Source organism: Squalius cephalus, assembly GCF_949319135.1.
Source record: "Squalius cephalus genome assembly, chromosome: 12".
Lineage (NCBI taxonomy): Eukaryota > Metazoa > Chordata > Actinopteri > Cypriniformes > Leuciscidae > Squalius > Squalius cephalus.
Genome location: NC_137133.1, coordinates 10,711,262 through 10,733,562, shown reverse-complemented (window position 1 = coordinate 10,733,562; position 22,301 = coordinate 10,711,262). Strand labels below are relative to the sequence as shown.

Genomic DNA, 22,301 nt, shown 5'->3' with positions numbered 1-22,301 from the left:
CGTTCCAAAAGAGATGAGCCAATCAGAGTTGGTTATGAGTGGGTGTGACTGGATAATGTCTGAACTTTTCCACCCCACTGGTTCCCGGTGAACACTGTAAACTAATTTACAAATGGGGAATGTCAAAGTTATTTCTTCAGATATGGCCCAAGTTCTCCAGGGTGCTAATAAAGCAGAAATGATTAGTCATCTGCATGCTCACCTGTAATCAACAGTCCACATGACAATTTATGTTGTTTGTACAACTGTAACTGCAATGCATTATGTTCTGAAGCCTTCATGATCTTCCATTATTGTGGTTTTGAAAATAAAGTAGAATTTAATGAAAGATTGTATTTAATAGCAATTCTACTTCAGGTCTTAGGGCATTATGGGATTGTTTGTGAACAATGACAGATGATCCATGTAGACACCGAACTGCACAGTGGCTTAGGAGCCATGGTTTTCACGTTCTGTGTGATACAGTCCAGCTGCCTCGTTTATGGATTATGGCGAGATTACGGCTGATCTCTCATCCTCAAAATAAAGCACTTTGTTAGTGAAATGCTCAGTAGGGTATGTAGGTCAATTGCGGCTAAGACCCCCACAATAACTTGCTCTGCCCATACAAAAAAAAAAAGAATTCAACAAGACAAGGGTGTCAGCACTAATCAGATTGATCCAAGTCTGTGTTATGTTTATGTTTTAATTAGTAGGCTAATTTTTGTTTGACATTCTAGTGACATTTGACCCCTGGACAGTCAAAAACATTCAAAACAGTTTCGTGTTTTACCAAAAAGTCACACGAAAAAAGATTATGAAATAAAAGATTAAAGCAACAATCCAAAAAAATTAAATACCCATACAATAAAATGAAAATCTCAATTACCAATATGTAAAAAAAAAACAAAAAAAAAAAAAAAAAAAAAAAACGAGGTAAATCCCTACATACTGTAATGTGAATCATTGGTACCGATATACAGTATTGTGAATTTGTCTTTTAGTGTGGACAGACAAATTATTAGTCAATGGAAACTTTCACCTCACAGCTAGTAAAGACACTAGGGGTGTAACGGTACAGTAACAGTTTGGTATGTTTTTGGTACGGCAGGGAAAAAGCAAAACATTTTTTTTTTTATTAAACAGGTTAGGGTGCTACTGTAGTTGGGGGAAGTGATTTGAAGTGCGTACACTTTGGGATGCAAAATATGTTAGCAAGATATTTTAAAAGCAGGTTAGAATCATTGCAGTCCCATTCTAAACACCTCTGTATATTTTATGTGCATGCACGCACCGGCACTCGTTTATTGAAGTCTGCAAATTGGCTGTCAGGATAATTATTACCAGGTAAGAATACAACGATGCAAAACGCATCTCAAACGCATTAAACAACACGGTCAGTAGGGCCATTTAAATTGAAATAAACAAATTATTTAGTTTGAAGTTCTGATTTAGTTTCAAGCGCTTAATATAAAGCAAGTCTCGTGTTTAACACAACTGGGATCGTGCACTTATCCAGTAGCAGTTCACTCTGTGTCATTCATTATTTTTTGAGATGTGTTCGCAACATCAATGTACAGTATATCGATATAAAATATATTGTCGCATCCAAGGCAGGAAACGCAGAGTCTGAAGTTGCATTCTACACACAAGGGTGTGTAAGGCTTTAAGACCTTTTAAGGCCTGCAAAAATAAAATGAATACCGTATTGGTATTAAACCATATCCTAAACCATAAAATGACTGTAAAAATGGTGATTTAAACTAGTGGTCGACCGATATATCGCCGAGGCCGATATATCGGCCGATATTTGGATTTTTTTAGATATCGGCATCGGCCGATAAATCTTTCCGTTTGGCCGATATATTTCAAAACAGTTTGTGACTGTGCATTAGCGCTTTTTTCCACTGACGCGAACAGAGCGAGCATGAATGAACTGAATAACTTACACTCACTCTGCTCCGCCCAGCACCGTAAGACAAGCCACTCAGAAGTGAAGCAGACATCTGACAGACACAGTAAATGACCATTCGCATTCGCTTTCTAACCTGACGCTACGTTGTGTTACACACAAAAACACTCCGGCGCAGCAGAGTCTGTTCAAACAGGACCGTGATGTCAGATCCGCAGCCCAGCGGTAGCTCCAGTGGGGGTCACAGATGTGATATAAACGAATTCAAACAAAACTGAAAACATTTTACCTCACAAACAGTCAAAAATCCTGTGACTGGCTGTTCCTCAGATACGCGCGTTGTTCTCGGGTTACATTTAAACTAGACGCTGTTTTCCAACGGACTCGCGTGCACGGAAAAGCTGGGTCGCGTGCATTACAGATCAGTGGTCGCGTGAGGTGGATGAGAGGAGAACACTATGTAATAATATTACATTTGAAAATAAATCCTTGAAAATGTTATTCACTATCTACTGTATTTATTTATCCATGATTGGCGTAATATCGTGTGTAGTATACATTTTCATATGTTCATGTATGTCATGCAAATACATGACGACTTGCAACGTTTTAAAGAAACAAACAAGCAAAACTAAACACATAAATCATTATTATTTAAATATACTTGAAGCAAAACAACCTGTTTAAAGTAGTGTAAATAAACTATGTGAGATTTATATTTAACTATGTATTGTACATAAAATTTATGTAATTTCACATACTATTTTGTCATTAATTTATGAATATTGTTTAGATTGGTTCATTAATGATACATTTTATTTGTAACCTGCAGTAAGCAGCAGTAATTATTTATGTGACTGAAAAAATGACTGTAAATATTAAAGCAGACAAGAAGCTGCACTAAAACTTTATTTATTGAAGTGTTACCTTGCCTTTTTGTTTACATTTTAATTTCTTAGTAAATATTTTTTATTGCAAAAAGAATTTTGCATAAATAGTATGTACAATAAATGTTCATTTAGTTTCACCAATATTCTTTATGTCTCTCATTTACTGTATTCACATGTATTGTATCGGCCTCATATCGGCCAATCGGCCAGATTGCTTTCTCAATATCGGCATCGGCATCGGCCATTAAAAATCCCATATCGGTCGACCACTAAAACAACTATACAGGTCAAATAATACAAGTTTTGACAAAAACAAGTTTTACAAAATTAAAAACTTCACATTTGAGCCGTTAAACCATTTTTAAGAAAAGGGATGTCAAAATTATAAATTATTATATACATTCATTTCAAAATATGATATATTCTAGATGCTTTATTCTACAATTTTTGAATGCACATTCGCTTATTGATCCACCGGTTAACATTTACAACACTGCGCGTTGAAACATGGGTCAATCATCGCATTGGTCTAAACAAAAACGGCAGACGAGCTGAATGAAAATGCAATTTCACTCTTCACGAGTTTGCAAGTACGATATAAACATCAAGTAAACATCAAAAGACCAGATTAAAGCAATCACTTAGCACAAATGTGGACTATTCAGTGATTGTGAACTGCCAATGCCACCCCTATAAAACGGTCTGGGAGATGTGAGAATTGGGTCACATACATGAGTTATGGTGTCTACAAGAGCCTTTCTTTTCTCCACAAGGCCACAGCTTCGCTCCCACGTCTCCATTAGGGCATCCAGTTCAGACTGCAGGCATGTCTGCGTATGTGCATCTGTTAAGGGAAGGATCTGTCTGCCTGCCACCACAGTCTGCCTGTAGAGTTCTTCATGAAGCTGTAGTTGCTCCTCAGTCCACTTTGGGAAACAGAGCATATAAGATATACAGTATATGATATACAGAAGCTATTTGCATCCAAACTGGCATTCGATGTATGCAGCTGGAAAGACAAAGCCTCATCACTAAATTATCTTACCTCAAAGTCCTTTATAGAGCACAGGAGCTGCTGTAAGCTGCACAGCGCCAGTCCTGCTGGTGGCAGAAGTTCTTCGATGTGTCTGATTAACTTTGAAAGTTTCCTCGAGCCTGCCTCATAGAGCTGCCAATGTTCCATAAGCCCCTCCAGATATTTCCCATGCTGCTGGACCCTCTGCTGTGTCTCCTGCCAACGTGTCTTTAGCTGGGTAAGCCTCAAGATCAGATGACTCCTGCTCACAGTGGAATTTGTCACATTTTTCAAGATATGCTAAGGGTAAAGTTATAGGCTAGTGAAGAACATTTACTTGTGTTAAAAGGGTTTAGTTCACCTAAAAGTTAATATTCTGTCATCAACTACTCACCCTCATGTAGTTTCAAATACATTTGTTTTTTGGCCTTCAAAACACAATATTTTCAACAAAACCAGAGAGGTTTCTGTCGCTCCATTGAAAGTCCATTCATCCAAAACATTGATGCTTCAAAAAGTTCATAAAAACATTGTAAAGTTAAATCGTATGAATCTCTCATAACAAAGGAATCACGTCTCTTCATAAGACTTGGATTGAACGGTGCGATTCATTTGGATTGTTTTTGCAGTCTCTTTTGAACTGTGAAAGTTTTGTGGGTTGGACTCTCAGGTTTCATTAAAAATAGCTTCATTTGTGTTTCGAAGATAAATGAAAGTCATATGTATTTGGAACAACATGAAAGTGAGCAAGAGATGACACAATTGACATTTTTGAGTGAAATAACCCTAAAAGATGTGGTTTTAACAGAGGATCATTTTTGTAAAGAGACCATAGATGTTACAACAGATGAGCAACACATAACGAAGATGATAATATCATAAAAATAACTGCAATTCCACTGGCCATTAGCTTTGCCACTCATCTGAAAAACGAACTAACCACATTTATGTGCCTCTCTACATGACATTTGTTCTTGCAATGAAAAACCAGACCTGAAAAACATCTTGAATGCAACTGTCCAAGAGTTTCATATGAAGCAGCACTTATCGGCTGAAAAGAAAAATTATTTCATGCTGATAGCACATGCAATTTCATTTCCTGAGTGCAAGCCAGCTTGTTCCAGTGCTGAGCTCAAAGAAGCTCTTCCACACCACATAACTCAGAGAGTTATGGCCCCAGCTGAAGGCCGTGGAAAAAAGAAAAAAGAAAAACAGTTGGAGAACCTTGGTTTTAATTACTCATCAGGTGACATCCAGTTCAGAACAAATCATTACACCACATTCTTTGATTTCTTATCCATGGCAGAGTCCCACACTGGAGGTTAGTAAGAAAATTCTGAGGTTACAGATTTTTTATAGTAGGGAATTAATTATTCAGTGCAGTGCTATAAAAGCTCACCTGTCCTCATTCTGCCTGCTCTCCAGGAAGCGTAAAGCCTCATTGATCATGGCATCCTGTAGCTGCTGGCTGATGATGACCTCCACTTTCAGCCTCTGGAAAATTTATTACTAATATATGAGTAGATGAGCTCTGTACAACTATTTTCAAAAAGTACTCTATTACAAACGGTTCATGCTACTCTTATAAAAAAAAAAAGAAAGGGAATAAAGTAAAAAAAGCCAATCAAATAACAAGAATATAACTATATTTATTCATAATTAATCAGAATATAACTATATTTAAATGTTAATCAGAATATGGTTAAATTCTAATTATGTATGTGTCATGTAAACACCATCTCAAATTATATAAAATGATTAGGTCAATATTCTGGTTTCTACAAATCCTTAGCATTTGCTTTCATAAATTCTTTATCACGTAAACTCCTTATTCGGAATGTCCACTGCAATGGAATATTCATTTATATGAACATGTCTAAATGCAAGATATTCTGTGTGTTGTGTGATAGAAATGGAATTTCTGTGTGTTCTGTGATTGAAATTGAAAAAAATATAAATTCAAGCAGTAGCGGAAAAACAAACCAGATTGCTATGTATACAGGAATATTCCAGCAGCATATACTACTGTTCAGAAGTTTGGGGTCGGTAAGACTTCTTAATGTCTCATTACCTGATGCGCAGCTAGCTGCTCTCTTACAGTAGCATAGTTTCCAGACGTCTGATTGGATAAACCAGCCTCGATTTTGTCCAGGAGCTCCATCCAGCACTGGCACTTCTGTTGGAAGTTCTGAGCACGCAGTAGCTCTCCATTCATCTTCCTACAGATAGAGATGTGCATTGGCATTCACCAGACACAAGGGCTGAGACAGTTTAGCTACAGCTAATGTTAGGGTGTTTATTTAGGGAAAAAAGTAATAGTTCCCCCAAACATGAAAATTCACCCTCACGTCATTCCAAAGTATTTCCCCCCCATGGAACACAACAGGAGAGTTTTTGAAAAGGTTTGAAACAACCCAAAGGCGAGGAAAATGACAGAATTTGCACGTGTAGGTGAACTAGCCCTTTAATAAGATGGAATGTCCATATGGATAGATGCATAAAGCATTTTTTTGTATATTTCAGGGCTAAACCAAAATGTTTGAGAACTGAATGGCATTAGTGCAGTGAAGTTTCACTTGCCTGTGTCTATCAGTAGCCTGAGAGAAGACCTGAACCCACTCTGTGTTGAGGGTCTGTAACCTCTCTTCCTCCGTAGAGCTTAAGGAGAGTCTGAGTTTCTTTTGATTCAGAGCAGCAAGGTTAGGGGTCAGCCCACTCAGATCTAACAGAACCATCTTTCAAACAGGAAATAAAAAGAAAAACATTTACATAAAATCAAACTATAACCTTTTAGTTCGCTCTGAAACAAAGAGGGGGATGAAAAGAAAATTAATGAAAATAACCTCAAGAAATGCCACAGATTCACCTTTAGTCTTTCCATGCTTGTAGTGGCAGAGTTCAAAATGCTTTCAAAGTTTTTAAGTTGTTGCTCCATTGATTTCAAATCAGTGCTGAAACGGCAGTGCTCCTCTAGCTCCTCCTATGGACCGGGAACAACACAACACTTTGCCATCATGTTTGCCATCGGTGTGCAGATCAATCAGATTAGTTTTACGTAATGTCGTATTTAGTAATTTAAAAGATCTAAACTTGTTTCCCTCACCTCAACTTGTGCCCCAATCTCAGAAAGCGCCTTACCAAGATGCACATGGTCCCGTGATAGCAACCTGGTTTCTGATTTGATTAGTGAAACTGACTGGGGTTTCATCTGCCCAATGAGAAGCTTTGAGGCCTCCAGGACTTTTCCCAAACTGCTTTGTAAGGCCGCCATGTCTTTCTCCAAAGTCTGTGAAAGACGAGCCACACAGGACATGACATAATTTATCATCTCATAAATTTGTTTTCTTAATGATTAAACTAGCTTTCAGAATTTTGGGGTCAATAAGATTTCTAATACATTTATTCAGAAAGCATTAAATTGACAGTATAAAGTGACAGTAAAAACATTTATAACATTAAAAATATATATTTTATTTATCTATTCAATGCAGTTTCCACAAAAATATTTGAGCAGTAAATCAACATATTAGAATGATTTCTAAAGGACTATGTGACACTGAAGACTGGAGTGAAATAAATTCTCAAGAAAAATTTGTACGCTGCATATTTTCCTTGAATGCTTTCTTTTTATAATGTTCAACGTTTTATTATACAGCACTTTGGTTCAACTCTGTTGTGTTTAAATGTGCTATAGAAATAAATTTTGACTTGACTTGCTTATCTAGGAAGCCACTATTTTTGGGAGATAAGATGGAATTGGTAGGGGAAACATTACAATTAAATAACTCAAGAAAGATTTAAATGAAGAGTATGCAGACAGTGAGGGAGATTCATGTCATGAAAACAAAAACACACCAATCAGGGCTCAGGATAGATCATTTCACAGAAACATACTGATGTGCTTTTGATAGCTTCAGAGTGTTTCGCATTTCTTCATCATTCCTTTTATTTATTTTAATTTTATATCCACACATATTTGTTTTATTCAGACGATAAATTAACAAACAAACAAACAAAAACAAAAAAAACAGAACACCAATGATTAAACAAGAATGAAATAAGAACTGATAAATAAAGAACTGATACATAATTCAATGTTCTTTTCTGTTAAACATTTTTGGTAAGAGTAGCGCATTGGTATTTTTAGTCCACTGAGAAAAGCTCCAGCTCAGATCTCAATGTTCCTTCTTTTCAAAACAACAAGTGAACTGAAGTACAGCAGACTCATCTGCAGGACTCAACAATTTAGCACTTAACAGACACATGCTGAAATTGTTGTTGTTGTTTTTTTTAGATTTGTTTTTCACTGAGCATTATTACTTTGCAAAATATGTTATTTTCTTAAAGGTAAAAAAAATAGAACCCAAACCAGTACTTTTGTACTGTCGTTGATTTGGCCATTAAGCTGTGTACTTACTGTGTTTTGTAACTAACCTGTTGTATTTCGCTTGATTTCTTGTCTGCAGTGGGCTCTCACCTGACATTAGCATGCATTTTCAGTCATTTTTAGGTAATCGAGGCCAATAATCAAATTAGAGTTCACATCTAAAATGACCACCTCATTTAATTATCAATATTTTTTTTTTTTTTTTTGGGTGAGTGCGATCATTCAGCATCTCTCTACACTGGAGATGTGGATGCAATGAATTTGTAAATGCTTTCCAGCTAAAGAATATCCAGATACTATCCGAATGGGAAACGGTGTGGAAGGGGCCTAGATACTATAAATTACTCACACTGATGCTCTGCATCCTGCTGTTAAGAAGCTCTACAGTGTTTTCTTCTCTGTCTGAAGAACTCATAAGCTCTTCAAGCCTATTCCAGTGCTGATTTAGAAGAATACAGCACTCTCCTGTGAGACGCTCGTATTCCAGCCAGAGCCGCAATTCATTCTGGGCCATTATTAAATCTGCATGCACATCCTCAATCACTGATAGATGTCTGAAAACAAACAAAACAGACATTAATACCCACATAGGGCCAGACAAACACAACCAAAAAAATCCAACATGTTCTGTCCTCTCTTTGCATCACAATTCCTTTTAGTGAATCAATTTGTTTGCATTATTCATTATTCAACTAAAACATCAAATGAAGACTCATCTGATCATTTTTACAGCTTCTGGCAAAAAAAATGATGTTGACAATATGGTGCCATTTCAAAGTGCAATTTCAGATTAAACGGCAAATATAAAGGAGATGGACTGGAAAGTAAAATTGCTTACCGAGTTCTCTCCTTCTCGAGATGATCGGACAGCAGTTTAGATGCGCAAGGCTTGAATTTGTCTCTTAAGTCAGTTAAGTTGTTCCAGGTCTCTGATTGGCTCAGCTCCCTTTCAAGTTCCTGTTAGGAAGTATGCATGATATCATATTCTACAAAAAACACAGCTCCTGTAACACTGATGGCAATGTTGAATAATAATATTATTTGTATTCCCATGTTGGGAGAATAAAGTTTAACATTAACGTTTATAATGTTAACTTCACAATTTACAAGTACAACATTTACTGTACAATGTTTTTCCAACGGAATTATTTTGTCAGACTGTTTACTCACTTGCAGATGTTCCACATGAATTCGGTTCTGCTCAGATGAGAAGACAGGAACTCTGCACATGTGCAGTCTGTAGGCCATCCTGGTTGTTTGCAGTTCTGCTGCACTCCTTTCAGATTCAAAGTGAGCCCACTTATCCTTGATTGGCTGCAAATCTAGCCTAAGAGCATTTATCTAAGAAAAAAAACACACATGCTGCTAGGAAAAACATTTCTTTGGCCACTCAAAAATAATGAATGAACTCTGGCTGGACACATCTGAAGGTGTTATAAAACACAAATCAACTGAATTCTTATATTTATGAGGAAAGTATTATGCTTCTTAACTGTATTTCCTGAGTAACCGAACAAAGTGGAAAAAAAGAATAAAGAAAAAAAACACATGTACAGACTGCAAATATTTGGAGGGACAACCGCATTTAAACGAGTGAGTGAATCATATACATTTATTTATTCTGTGTTTGCATGATCAGGAGAGACTTCTGTACAGTGTTTGGCACAGTGATTTCGCAACATTTCTGGCATCTCATGGCTGTAAACAAGACACATGGATGCAAAAAGTGCTATTAGTGTTACTGATAAAATATTATAATATAAAAGAAAAGAAAAAGAAAAGAAAATATTGATAATGTATTTTTTATAAAATAAATAAAAATATTAATAAATACCAAATACTTAAGACCATTTACAGGAGTGTTTTATGCTGCCTTTAAACATACATGGCATAAAATGTAGCTGCAGTATATACTGTTCAAAAGTGTTGGGTCACTAACATTTTTGTATTGTTTTAAATGTTTTTGGAAAAAAAGGCCTCTTTCGCTCATCTAGGCTACATTTAGTTTATCAAAAATGTACTAAACTATTACAATTTACTTAATGTCATTTATGATGGCAAAGCTGAATTTTCAGCATCATTACTCCAGTCTTCAGTGTCACATGATTCTTTAAAATCATTATAATATGCTGATTTGCTGCTAAAGAAACCTTTTTTAATCAGTGTTGAAACCAATTGTGCTGCCTAATAATTTTGTGAAAATTATGACACACAGATACATTTTATGCATCCTTGTTGAATGCAATCTGACCCCAAACTTTTGAAAGGAATATGGCCAATGTGCACAAATTTACTGATGCATTCCAGGGTGTAAGAACTTGCCTGTTGACTCAAAGCTTGGCAGTCCTGGATGGCTGAATTCACCTGCTTGGAGAATGTTTGATCTCCAGGATGTTCACCATCCTGCAGCCCGAACAGATGAAGAGCTCCCAAACCCTTCAGCTCAGAGGACTTCACCTGCAGCCTTTCCTCTGTCTCCTGGAATGAAGCAATGTCAGATTTTCCTGATATCTCTCACTTCCCTTTTTCAAAAGCAAGTTATTTCACTCTCACACCCACAAACAACATTTGCAGCATAAAATCTTCTAGCTAGTTGTGAGATAAGAGACTCACCTCACACTCCTGTAATGTTTGCTCAATCTGCGAGCAGCTCTCTGGTCTCCAACTGTTTCTCACCCATTCCATACGTTGAGAGATCCAGCTGTGCATACAGTGCAATCGCTTTTCTTTATCTGTGCAGACCTGCAACTGGTCTTCAACACTGTGTATCTGGAGACAGAAGAACCCATCACATTTCAAATATGATAGCTTTGGCAGGTTATACATGTTACTACAGCATTTGTTGCATGTCTACACTCACCTGACTTTCAATCTTGGCCTGTAGAACAAGCCAACTCAGATTGAGAGCACCCAGTCGCTCAGCAAAGAGGATGCGCTCACTGCGATTGGTGGATTCGTTCACTGACCCCACCCCCTCCACAGACTGGTGGTTCAGAAAGTCAACACACGACTGGTGACTGCTTACTTCAGCCTTAATATCCTAATATGTAAAAACATGGAATATAATACATGTCAGAGTTTCCTACATCATTCATTTTTGTTGCAGGGTGATCAAAAAGTGACAGTAAAGACATTTATAATGTTACAAAAGCATTTTTCAAAATAAGAGTTTCCTGAGAAAAATATCCAATCAGAATTTTAGAATGATTTCTGAAGCTGCAAGTATAAATATTATTTACCATCACGTGGTTTCAGACTCGATCGGAATCGGACGTTACCTCCCGATCAGGACTCGGATATATATGTATATATATATTCTCATTATTTTTTTAACACATCTATAGTTATGCGGTGGCACAAAGTTAGACCCTTTTGACTCCACACATAAACAGCAACGCGTGCGGCATGACATCACTTTGTTGCAGAGACGTATGATGTATAAAACCAAGTGAAAAACAAGTGAAAGCGCGGGCGCGCCGCTGTCTCCTTCTTTCCACAAGCGCTTGCTCTCTTTGGCGTCTGTCGTTGCTATGCAACCATGAACTGCGCTCTCCATGATGACAAGGAAGTATCAGCAAAAGATTAATAGTTTTCTAGCCCTGGCATTAGCTTTACTACTAGATATATTTATGGAGATGAAAAATAATAAGGCGCCCTGTACAGCTATGATCAGCTGTTCGGCCGAGCATTCAATGTTGTTACGCTGCAAGCTGATCAGTTGGTTCGTTGCTGCCGCGCTCTATCACTCGCACACCATAAAGAGCAAAATGGTTTTTAATGTTTCAGTTTCTTAATGTTTCAGATTAAAATGACATAATTTGGAAGCGGATAATTTCTTCACAAACAGCTCATTATGACTCAAAATGATAGAATGCTGCACCTACTACACTCGATAGTGTGAATAAGATCAGCGCAACGCAGACCACTGCATTGACAGCGTGAAACATATGATCTGTCTACGGCCAGGGCTCAGCGGAAGACAGAGAATTAAATTAGAAAATAAAAGACAGTTTGACACATTTTTTCTCGCATCTGTGAATTTTTTTTAATCATTTGCTCTGAGATGAAGCAAATATATTTGTGCGGGAATTTCTCGCACTATAAAAGCTAACCTTGCGGGAATGGTTTAAATAATTAATTTAATTAAATTAATTAAAAAATAATTAAATTAAATCTCCGCATTCCCGCACCGAAATTCAAGCCCTGCAAAAGTGAAGAATTTATGTTATTTATTACATAAATGCTTGTTCAAGCTACCTCACAGAAGTGCTCTGTTTGTAAGAGTTGTTGAATCTTAAAATAAGGTGAATTAATTAAAAAATAAGGAACATCCTGGATCTGTTTTTTCGTTCTTCTTTATTCTTTTTTTATGTATTATAGAAGTATCGGATCGGGACTCGGTATCGGTAGATACTCAAAATCAAATGACTCGGAGGCAAAAAAACCTGATCTGGACATCCCTAATATATATTATATATATATATATATATATATATATATATATATAGATGAACCAAACTATATTTTTTCCATTCCTACCTTAAAATAATCAGTAGGATTTTATCCAGAAAACCAGAAATAATAAAAGAATAGGTGCAATACCTTCAAAGCCTGCAGATGTCTAGACAGCTCAGAGGAACCCAGGGCACAATGGACCCGTGAGCTTTCATCCTCCAGTCGTCTCTCTACATGCTCCAGCCAGGAGGTCAAATCAGCCAAGACTTGACTGTGAGACTGGCTTATCAACATCTAACAGGATGGCAAAAAGATGTTTACAAAAAATATATATCTGTTTGCTAGAGCTTTGCTTCTAATAGATCGACGAGGGAGGAGATGGAAGGAGAGAGAGAGAGGAAGAGAGAGAAATGGAGACATTATTTGTACTTGTTGCTGTGTCTGGTGGAGGGTGGGTAGCATGTTAGTCAGGTTCGTCCATTCCTGCTCAAGTTGAGCCAGTTGTCTGCGCAGACCTGGAGGTTTCCTGTCAGTCAGCTGCAGGATCTGCATGCCTGCACTTTCTGCAGAAGCTTTCTGTGCAGAACGGAACCCCAGCTCCCTGAAGAACTCCTGTGGGACACAACCAAAACCAAGGTCTCATAGTTTGCATTATGGGCATGAGGCATGTGGTCACATGATATAAAAAAGAGAGATGAACACTAATAAAGTTCTAGTCACCATGATCTGGGTCAAGACAATTCTGGAGTCCAGTAGACCAGAATCGGTGAAACTGTTCCACTTCTGAACCCGTTCATGAGCACAACTCATCCACTCCTCTAGTTCTGTTGAGTCACGCTGAAACCTACACACACACACACACACACACACACACACACACACAGAAATACACACCTTTATGTTACCTGATATAACAATGTGTCTTCTATACCAGTATTTCTCAACTGGTGGGTCGCATACACCACAACACCATTTAATTCCTCCAACGAAATTACATTTTGCTAATTTTAATCATTTCTTATTTGGTTACTGTGTTTTCCTCAAACCTTTCATAATTCTTTCTGATCTTCTGTGTGGAATGTATCTTCTGCTGTAGTTGATTATGCAGATCTTTCCAGCGTATTAACAGTTGTGATTTTGGGGAGGTCTGGCAGCAACCCTTTTTCTGTAGGGTCCTGAGTCGGTCTTGGATCTCCCACATCTGAGATCTTGTGTCATCCAGGACTTTGTGCAACCTCTGACAATGAGAGAGTGAAAAAGGAAAGGAAAAAAAGGAAAAGTTCGCAAGTTAATGGCTAAAATAGGAAAACCATGGCGAATAATATATATTTCAATTAACTCAGTTCCTCAAAACCGATTGTGATTGTTAACTTGAAATAGTTAAAAAAATCATACATTGTGATTTCTGGATTTTTTTTTTTAGATTATGTCTCTCACAGTGGACATGCACCTACGATGACAATTTCAGACCCCTCCATGATTTCTAAGTGGGAGAACTTGCAAAATAGCAGGGTGTTCAAATACTTATTTTCCTCACTCAGCTTCACCCACTTGCTCAGATGGAGCGGCTTGTGGGAATGGAAGTGAGATGTACATCTATTACAGACACAAAAAGGGTTGATTGATGTTCCTCCTATATCAGTCCAGAGTAATGAGCTTTGGTAGTCATAAAGGGGAAAATAATATGAACGCAACCAACCATATGCTGCTGACTGCTCTGCGTGAGTCAGCATAGCTGAGAAATTAGCTTTCGTAATAGTGAGAGGGACAATCATAAAAGAGCGGCCAACGCAGGCAGCAGAACATGAAGTTCCACAGATATGGCACCTATCGTTCTGAGTAATTTAATCTGGAACATTGTGTACTGGACCAAAAAAGATTCTCATGCAACATATAGCCAAAGAAAGGAGAAGACCCTCTCCCTTAACTTTGCTCCCCTCACACACCTCAGATTTGTATTACTTCTGCTGCTTTAGATGGGTAGTACTCAACCAAATAACTAATATGGACAGGAGTCCTCCATTGCCAAGTCAATAAGAACTTCTTTGTGACTTAATAATTCAAACAAGAGTAAATTGTGTTGCATCTAATTTGAATAGAATGTTTATTTTATCGTTTACCACACGACATGGGTCAGAGTACTGAAAAAAAAAAAAAAATCTTAATCTGCAATTGTCTTATTTTTCCAGTAAAAAGAAATTACTAAAAAACAAGAAAAAAAATTAATTCGATTTTTCTATAGGTTTATGTTTTTTAAAAAGAAGTTTCTTATGCTCACCAATGATGCATTTATTTGATCAAAAATACAGTAATATTGTGAAATTATTACAAATTTACAAATATATTTATTCTATTTTAAAATGTCATTTATTCCTGTGATGCAAAGCTGAATTTTCAGCATAATTACGCTAGTCTTCAGTGTAAAATGATCCTGATGTTTTGCTACTCAAAAAACTTTTCTTCTTATTATCAATGTTGAAAAATAGTGCTGATTAATATTTTTGTGGAAACCGTGATATTTTTTCAGGCTTTAAAAATAAGTAAGTAAACAAAGCATTTATTTGAAATATCTGAACTCTTTTGTAACATTATACATGTCTTTTCTGTCACTTTTGATCAATTTAATATACCTTTTCTGAACTCAATTTCTTAAAACAACAACAAAAAAATATCTTACAGACAGCAAACTTTTGAACAGTTATTTTTTCCAATAATACCCAGGAGGCAGCCATTAGCATTCCCATAGATGTGGGAAACTAACCTCATAGGACTGCTGTTGACCATTAAGGTCTCCTTCCGGCTCTAAATCCAGACTGGACAAGTCCGTCTCCATCTCATCCAACTGCTTGCACAGTCTCTCAGTGACCTCCTCGTACCAAGACCACTCCTACAAAACACATACAGAGCGCTAAGAGAGTGATTTTGTCGCATAAAATGGATCAACAAAAATGCGCATACTCCTAAATATACTCCTATGAAATATCTGTTTAGTAATTTTGAATTATTCCTAACTACAGTGTTAATTGACGCAAAGAGTGCCCGTTTGTAAATTGGATCAGTAAAATACTAAATTATGAAAGCATTAGAGTGCTTAGATAATTAGAATGTTTAATGAAATGAAAAAGATTGATAAGATTAAGGTCTGAGGAAGTATAATTTCTCTGTACCTGTAAGCTGTGTTGCATTTGGATCCCATGACTTTGTGCTTGATCCTGTAGATCTGAAATAAACTGCTCCACCTCTGCTTGGCCCGGCAGTGCCCCCTCTGGCAGCTTATGGTATAGCAGCTTTACCGTTACAAGGTTCTGCCCCAAATCTTGGAAGTATTTCTGTTACCAGCCAAGTGCAAACATTATGAGTCATGTAAGAGGTCAAAAAAATTAAAATGAACTTATCTCATAAACTGGTCAGTTAAAATATATAGTGAACCTTGTGTCCTCTGAGCTGACTGTGCAGCTGGCTGTAGTTTTGTGGCTGTGCATCCTGACTGCGCAGCAGCCGCTCTGAGCCCAGCTCCAGGAGACCCTGTAGACCCTTCAGAAGAGCTTCAGAACATCTCTGGTGCTCAACATTATTCTGTCCTGCTGATCTCCACCGGTCAAGTGCCAAAGTCCACGTGCTGCCCTGCAGACTCTTACAGAACAAACACTTGTATTAGTACATCAGAACTGACCCTTCGCTAAGCCGTGCTTTACACGTTACGAATCGATCCTACATTAGCAACTATTGCTAAGGCTACTATAAGACAAGTTTGTGAACTTTCTAAAGTACAATGTGTATTTGGAAAGTTTTAAAACACAATTTTATGGAAATTAAGCAAAAAAAGAATTTGTTTTAATTTTTATAAATCTTTAGAAGGTCATGCTGTGTATTAAACTTACAAATTAAATATCATTTAGATTATAAGGAGACAGCTTTGTACCAAGTTTTGTGTGGATTTTTCAAGTGAATTGATGATACCTTGATGCTTGAAAAGAGTTTGGTCGTGTCTCTCATCTGTATTTCACTGGCATTCAATGCAGACACAGGAATCTCTAACAGATGCTGTTTAGTCTTTGTTGGCAGGAAATAAAAACACATAGAAAGGCAGAATCAGTCTCATAGCTTCTGAGAAATGTGTTCTATGAGCCACTTGTCTGATTTTTCCTGATATAAATCAGAATAAGTAATTTTTTTTTTTTTTTTACTAAATTAAAAAAATAAGAAATTTTGCTCAAATTGCAGATTAACTGCTTCACGTTGTCCTTTCTTAGTTAACTACACTACCGTTCAAAAGTTTAGGGTCATTAAGATAAAAAAATAAATAAAATATATGCTTTTATTCATCAAGGATGTTTTCAATGCATAAATGTAACCGTTAAGACATTTATAATGTAACAAAAGATTTATATTTAAAATAAATTCTGTTCTTTTAAACTTTCTACTCAAAGAATCCTGAAAAAAAAAAATGAATCATGGTTTCCACAAAAATATTAATCAGCACAACTGTTTTCAACATTGGTAAGAAATGTATCTTGACCTACGCATCAACATTAGAATGATTTCTGAATGATCATGTAACACTGAAGACCGGAGTAATGATGCTGAAAATTCAGCTTTAGATCACAGAAACATTTTAAAATATTTTAAAACAGACAAAACTTATTTTAAATTGTAATAACATTTCACAATATTGTTTTTTTTTTTTTTTACTGTATTTTTGATCAAATAAATGCAGCTTTGGTGAGCATAAGACACTTCTTTCAAAAACATTCAAAAAACGTCACACTTGAATGGTAGTAAAAATGTCAAAGACTGGTGAATCCTGAATTCTTGTTAGATGTTAAGGGGACACACATGTCAGAAAATGCACACAGACACTCATTCACTTGTTGGTTTTAATGAGCATCAGGGCTGAAACTGACCTCTGAAGAACTGATATCCTGACATGACCCCAGTGTCTCAGATGTGTCCTTCAATGAGGTGAGAAGCTGGACCAAACTCTCTTGATATTCACCTCCTCCTTCAGACTGTGAGAGATCACTGAGAGTTGCAGTGTGCTGAAATGAGTGTTCCTGAGACTGGCTGCTGCTCTGGCGAACGATTGCCTCAATCAGATCTCTCTGTATTTCCTAGAGCGTTGGAAGGGGAGTTTTTAGCCATACAAATAGTTCAAAATAGACTGTACTTCAAAATGAAATGATACATGTGAGTTTAAAGTTGGATTTCACATAGAATTACCAGCATTGTATCTTCCTGTGGCACACATTCTTTATGCTGGGAGGAGAGCAATAGAGGAGCTGTGGCGACTATGGGTTTTGTCTCTGTCTGGGTCTGGTCATCATCAGTAACATTTACTGCCTCTGTGTCAGATGGCTTTGGGGTCAAACCTTCCTTATGAACTGCCATTTTCACTTGATCACTTGTACTCATTTCTGTGTTTATAGATACTTTGTTCAGATCTACAGATTCAGATTGTTTGATCGATTCACTGGCATCACTTGCTTTTAACGTGGGGATTTCTGAGTCTGTTCCTGGCTTTGCTGGTACTGCTTCAGTCACCTTGGTTTCTGGGCACTCAATTTGTTTTTCCTTAGCTCTAGTTGCACTGTCAGAGAGCAGATAACCATCATTTGTAAATTTTTGGAAGTGTTGGGATGTTATTGGAGGTAGATGAGTTCTCTCTTCAGTAACTGGTCTGTTGTCTATGTCTATGGCAGGCATTTCAGAGAATCCAGGAGGCTCAAGTAAACAACTTCCAGACTCCTGTAATACATGCTTGATTGCAGCAAAATCAGTTTCTTCTTCAGGAGATGATTCCTAAAAATGAAATAATGATTGATGAACTGAGATAATGAACTGTTAGACATTGATAATAAGAGGAAATGTTTCTTGGGCACCAAATCAGCATATTAGAATGATTTCTGAAGGATCATGTGAAACTGAAGACTGGAATAATGATGCTGAAAATTCAGCTTTTTCTATCACAGGAATGAACAAATACATTGCACCAATTGTTATCATAAGAAACTTTCTTTCTTTGTGAAAAGAAAAAATCATTCAGACTCAAGAACTTTTGAATGGTAGTGCAGTCCATTATTCTGATGGCAGACAGCTTGTGGTTGCCAATCAACATTGCAAATGATTAAATTCATACAAAATTCATATAGAACGATGCCTTTGAACAGGGCTCATCCAATCAGTAGTCGGTATTACACATTTCACAAAGAGGAATATGAGGAATAATGATGATGAATGATGATGATGTCTGCCTGCCTGCCTGCCATTAACCAATAAATCACAAAGTTTGTTCCTGAGAGCCAAGTAACTCCATTGGGGCCAGTCTATACCTTAGTGGCACACTCTGTTACAGCAGAGGCAGCATCTGTCTCCTCCAAAACTGTCTCATCTGGGTCCTGGTACAGAGAAAGAAAAAAAATGATTAGAGATGATGGTCCAGAGTATTAGAAGAACAGACTTCCAAAAGACAATGGAGGACAGTTAGCTGTTACTGAAAGAAGTGGAGGGGTTATATTCGGCATTCTGCAATGAATGCAGCCTTAGTCCACAGAAAGGAAAAGCAAAAGAGCTTGTTCGCAAAGCTGACTGAATTATAAACAAATTGAGACATTAATAATAGCATGAACTCAGCAGTATTGAGAAAATTGTGATCATGCAATTCCAAGACTAACAAAAGCATGAAAGTCATTGTAACAGGACCAATCCCTGTGAAAATATAGTGAAAATAGCATAGCATAGAGATATATAAACATAAAACATAAAGATTCGCAAACATTTATTTATATTTATAAGAATAGTTGTATTTGTATATTTGTATAATTTCCATTGATACATTTAAAAAAATAAAATATTAAATGCATGCAAATGAACAGCCATAGTAAAGAGGTCCAGAGTGTACAAGAGTACAGAAATGTACTCCAATTCAGGGTTTGGCAAAGGGATGCATCAAGACTGGGAGATAAATTGGAGGTTTTGGAGGCTTTACCTCTGGAACACTGCATGTGAGAGTTCCTGAGGATGAAGACTGACTGTCTTCATCTTCCTCCTCATTGTAAGGGCCTTCCATTGACACCTGTTTCACCAGGGTTATGCGAGGACATATTATTCTTTAAGTTTTTACAGTGACAGAACTAATAAGCTGATTTAGTCTTATTTAGTCCTAAAACGGACTTATCCTCATCTTAGATGTCGTCTGAGCTTGAGTGGGCATGATTTTAGGTGTATATTTTGATTGAGCTGCTTGACTTACCTTCCCATCTCCAGAGAAAAAGAGTGGCATCGTGAATTCTGTGGTTTGGTCTGAAGGGAGAATCATTTCAGATGGTTGTCCAATAGAGGCCTGAAAATAAAATCAGCAAACTATTCAGTTTCATCAAGTTTTAGAACTTGGACAAACCAATGCTACATGATAAAGATCATGAGAAAAGCCATGGGAGCATCTTTACTGCATACTACTGCCTTTGCCAATAAAGCCATGTCTGTAATGATTTACTGATGCACCATATTGAGGTTTTAAAGCACTTAATTTTTTAAGAACAATCAGAAAATTCAAGGTTCCCACACATCCCGTCTCTGAGTTGGCTTTAAATGCAAGGCTTTTCTCCTCCTCTCATTCCCATAAACATGAAAGTGAAGAGGAGAGGTCACCCGCCGGTCACTAAAAACTTGAACATGTAATATTGTTCAAACTAGATTTAAAAAGACCTTTGGTCTATATTTCATTATAACTGTCTGCGCTTGACACCGTGTCAAACGCAGACAGTTATAATGAAATATCTAACTAGACCAAAGGTCTTTTTAAATCTAGTTTGAACATATTACTTGTTCAAATTAGATTTAAAAAGACCTTTTGTCTAGTTAGATATTTCCCTTTAACTGTCTGCGTTTGACACTGTGTCCTAACCAGACGCGATGCGATAAGATTCCAGCGACAAATAATTTGTAAAAGTTATAATTAAAAATGCCATTTCAAGCAGTGCAACATAATTTAAAATTCATCATTAAAACTCATCTATCATTAAAAACAAAAACCAAAGTATAATTATTGTGCACGCAGTTCTTGTGGGCTCATATTAATTAAAAGACTGATGACAGAAATATTTGAAAATTTAAAAAAGCCATTCACACCATGGGAATATTTAAGTGATCTGCGAAGTAAAATAGTTTTTTAGAAAATGGTTAGCAGTTAATAAGGGAGCAGTTATTTTTTCTCTCAAGAAATGAATACTGAAATTACTTTTGAAAAATGTTTAAAATAGTGAGCACTCATGTGAGATGAAGACTCAAGTCATATCAGGAGACTAATAAAAGGGGTTTTATTTCGCATGAAGCAATTACTATCAATGAATATGCTGCATACATGCCTCTAGGTGTCATTAGAGATGCGACTCTCATATCTACTAGCTCAATATCTACAAAAATGACTCTGTGAACCTTTAAAATTGACATTTTCCCATATTATCTTCCTTATAAGTTGTAACTTAAAATGTTTATGCTGTATAAAAAAAACAAAAAAACATAACTACTGAAATCTGCTTTTCATTACCTAAATAAGCTAAAATGCACTCCAGCTCAGTAAACAGGAAACCTCTGAGCAAATTATTAAAGTGACAGACCCTTAACGCTGTGCTCCGCTCCACACTGAGCTGCTGTAACTCCTGGATGGGCTGCAGGAGCTCTTGAGCCCGGTGGAAGGCTGTGAGAGTTTGCTCTGCTTCAGCAGGAAGCCCTAAGCCTGGCCTGCAGCTCTCAATCTCATCAATGGTCCTCTTCATGGACTGGATATTATCCAGAATTACCTGTAACAGAAATTAGGAGGGATATGAGATACTGCAAATGTTTACAGTCCAAACAGAGGATAGAAATATATGACGCACAGTACCTGTATGTCATCAAGACATTCCTCAGGAGAAATGTTCTCTGTGTCAGTAGTGGAAAGGATTGTTCTGATCTTGGCTATATTTTTCTCCATTGTCTTCACCTCTGTTTCAATGGCATCCATCTCCTACACATAAGTTATAAGTGAATTCCAATTAAAATATAAGCAACATAATTAAAAACATTTTTTATCACAGTATTATATACTAGTATAAGTAATTCCAGCAATGCTTCAGTATGTAGGTCTCATAAAACCCTCCAAATTATCTATACATTGTTAGGGATATCAAAACAGCTAATACTTCTAACTCAATACTAATATTTAAAAAATGTTATGATACCAGTTTTTCTGGTATCCCGATTTGCCCAATGCCTCAATTTGATGTACTTCCTGGTCAAATTTCCCATATTTATGAGATCTTAATGCAAACATAGTCAGCTACACTATTGTTCAAAAGTTTGGGGTGAGTAAGATTTTTTTTCCCCAGTAAGATATTAATACTTTTATTCAGCAGGGATGCTGGATTTTGGAATTATTACATGAATACTTGATTTTATTGAAAATACCTGGAAAAAAAGTCAAGCATGATTTACTTAACTTGTATTTTTTTACTATTGTAATTTACTGTTTTCAATAAAATGTTTACTTCACACAAACACTACTGTTTTAATTACATTTTCAAAAATGATGTTAATATATTTTAAATAAAAGGACCGTATTCACTAGCATAACTGTTTTGCTGTGGTATCAAAATGGGTAACAGGGATCATAAAATTTCACTGGTA

General features: G+C 36.7%; 1 protein-coding gene across 2 annotated transcripts in view; it reads right to left on the bottom strand.

The window, feature by feature from the left end:
• The window catches only part of syne2a (spectrin repeat containing, nuclear envelope 2a), a 96,377-nt gene that overhangs the window by 23,499 nt on the left and 50,577 nt on the right, over positions 1–22,301 (bottom strand). The window contains exons 55-82 of one of the 2 annotated variants that reach the window (XM_079888131.1): positions 21,520–21,642; positions 21,254–21,436; positions 19,888–19,977; positions 19,624–19,710; positions 18,968–19,033; positions 17,859–18,437; positions 17,543–17,749; positions 16,599–16,691; positions 16,068–16,271; positions 15,806–15,967; positions 15,400–15,525; positions 13,685–13,875; positions 13,359–13,482; positions 13,068–13,250; positions 12,786–12,932; positions 11,044–11,223; positions 10,797–10,952; positions 10,506–10,661; positions 9,354–9,524; positions 9,022–9,140; positions 8,533–8,737; positions 6,900–7,082; positions 6,663–6,776; positions 6,377–6,531; positions 5,868–6,015; positions 5,196–5,290; positions 3,827–4,058; positions 3,513–3,707 (exon numbers count right to left, since the gene is read on the bottom strand). In XM_079888131.1, coding sequence (XP_079744257.1) covers positions 3,513–3,707; positions 3,827–4,058; positions 5,196–5,290; positions 5,868–6,015; positions 6,377–6,531; positions 6,663–6,776; positions 6,900–7,082; positions 8,533–8,737; positions 9,022–9,140; positions 9,354–9,524; positions 10,506–10,661; positions 10,797–10,952; positions 11,044–11,223; positions 12,786–12,932; positions 13,068–13,250; positions 13,359–13,482; positions 13,685–13,875; positions 15,400–15,525; positions 15,806–15,967; positions 16,068–16,271; positions 16,599–16,691; positions 17,543–17,749; positions 17,859–18,437; positions 18,968–19,033; positions 19,624–19,710; positions 19,888–19,977; positions 21,254–21,436; positions 21,520–21,642 — 4,674 coding nt within the window. Of the gene's footprint in view, positions 1–3,512; positions 3,708–3,826; positions 4,059–5,195; positions 5,291–5,867; positions 6,016–6,372; positions 6,532–6,662; positions 6,777–6,899; positions 7,083–8,532; positions 8,738–9,021; positions 9,141–9,353; positions 9,525–10,505; positions 10,662–10,796; positions 10,953–11,043; positions 11,224–12,785; positions 12,933–13,067; positions 13,251–13,358; positions 13,483–13,684; positions 13,876–15,399; positions 15,526–15,805; positions 15,968–16,067; positions 16,272–16,598; positions 16,692–17,542; positions 17,750–17,858; positions 18,438–18,967; positions 19,034–19,623; positions 19,711–19,887; positions 19,978–21,253; positions 21,437–21,519; positions 21,643–22,301 lie in introns of both variants that reach the window. The other variant, XM_079888132.1, reaches the window with a different exon arrangement.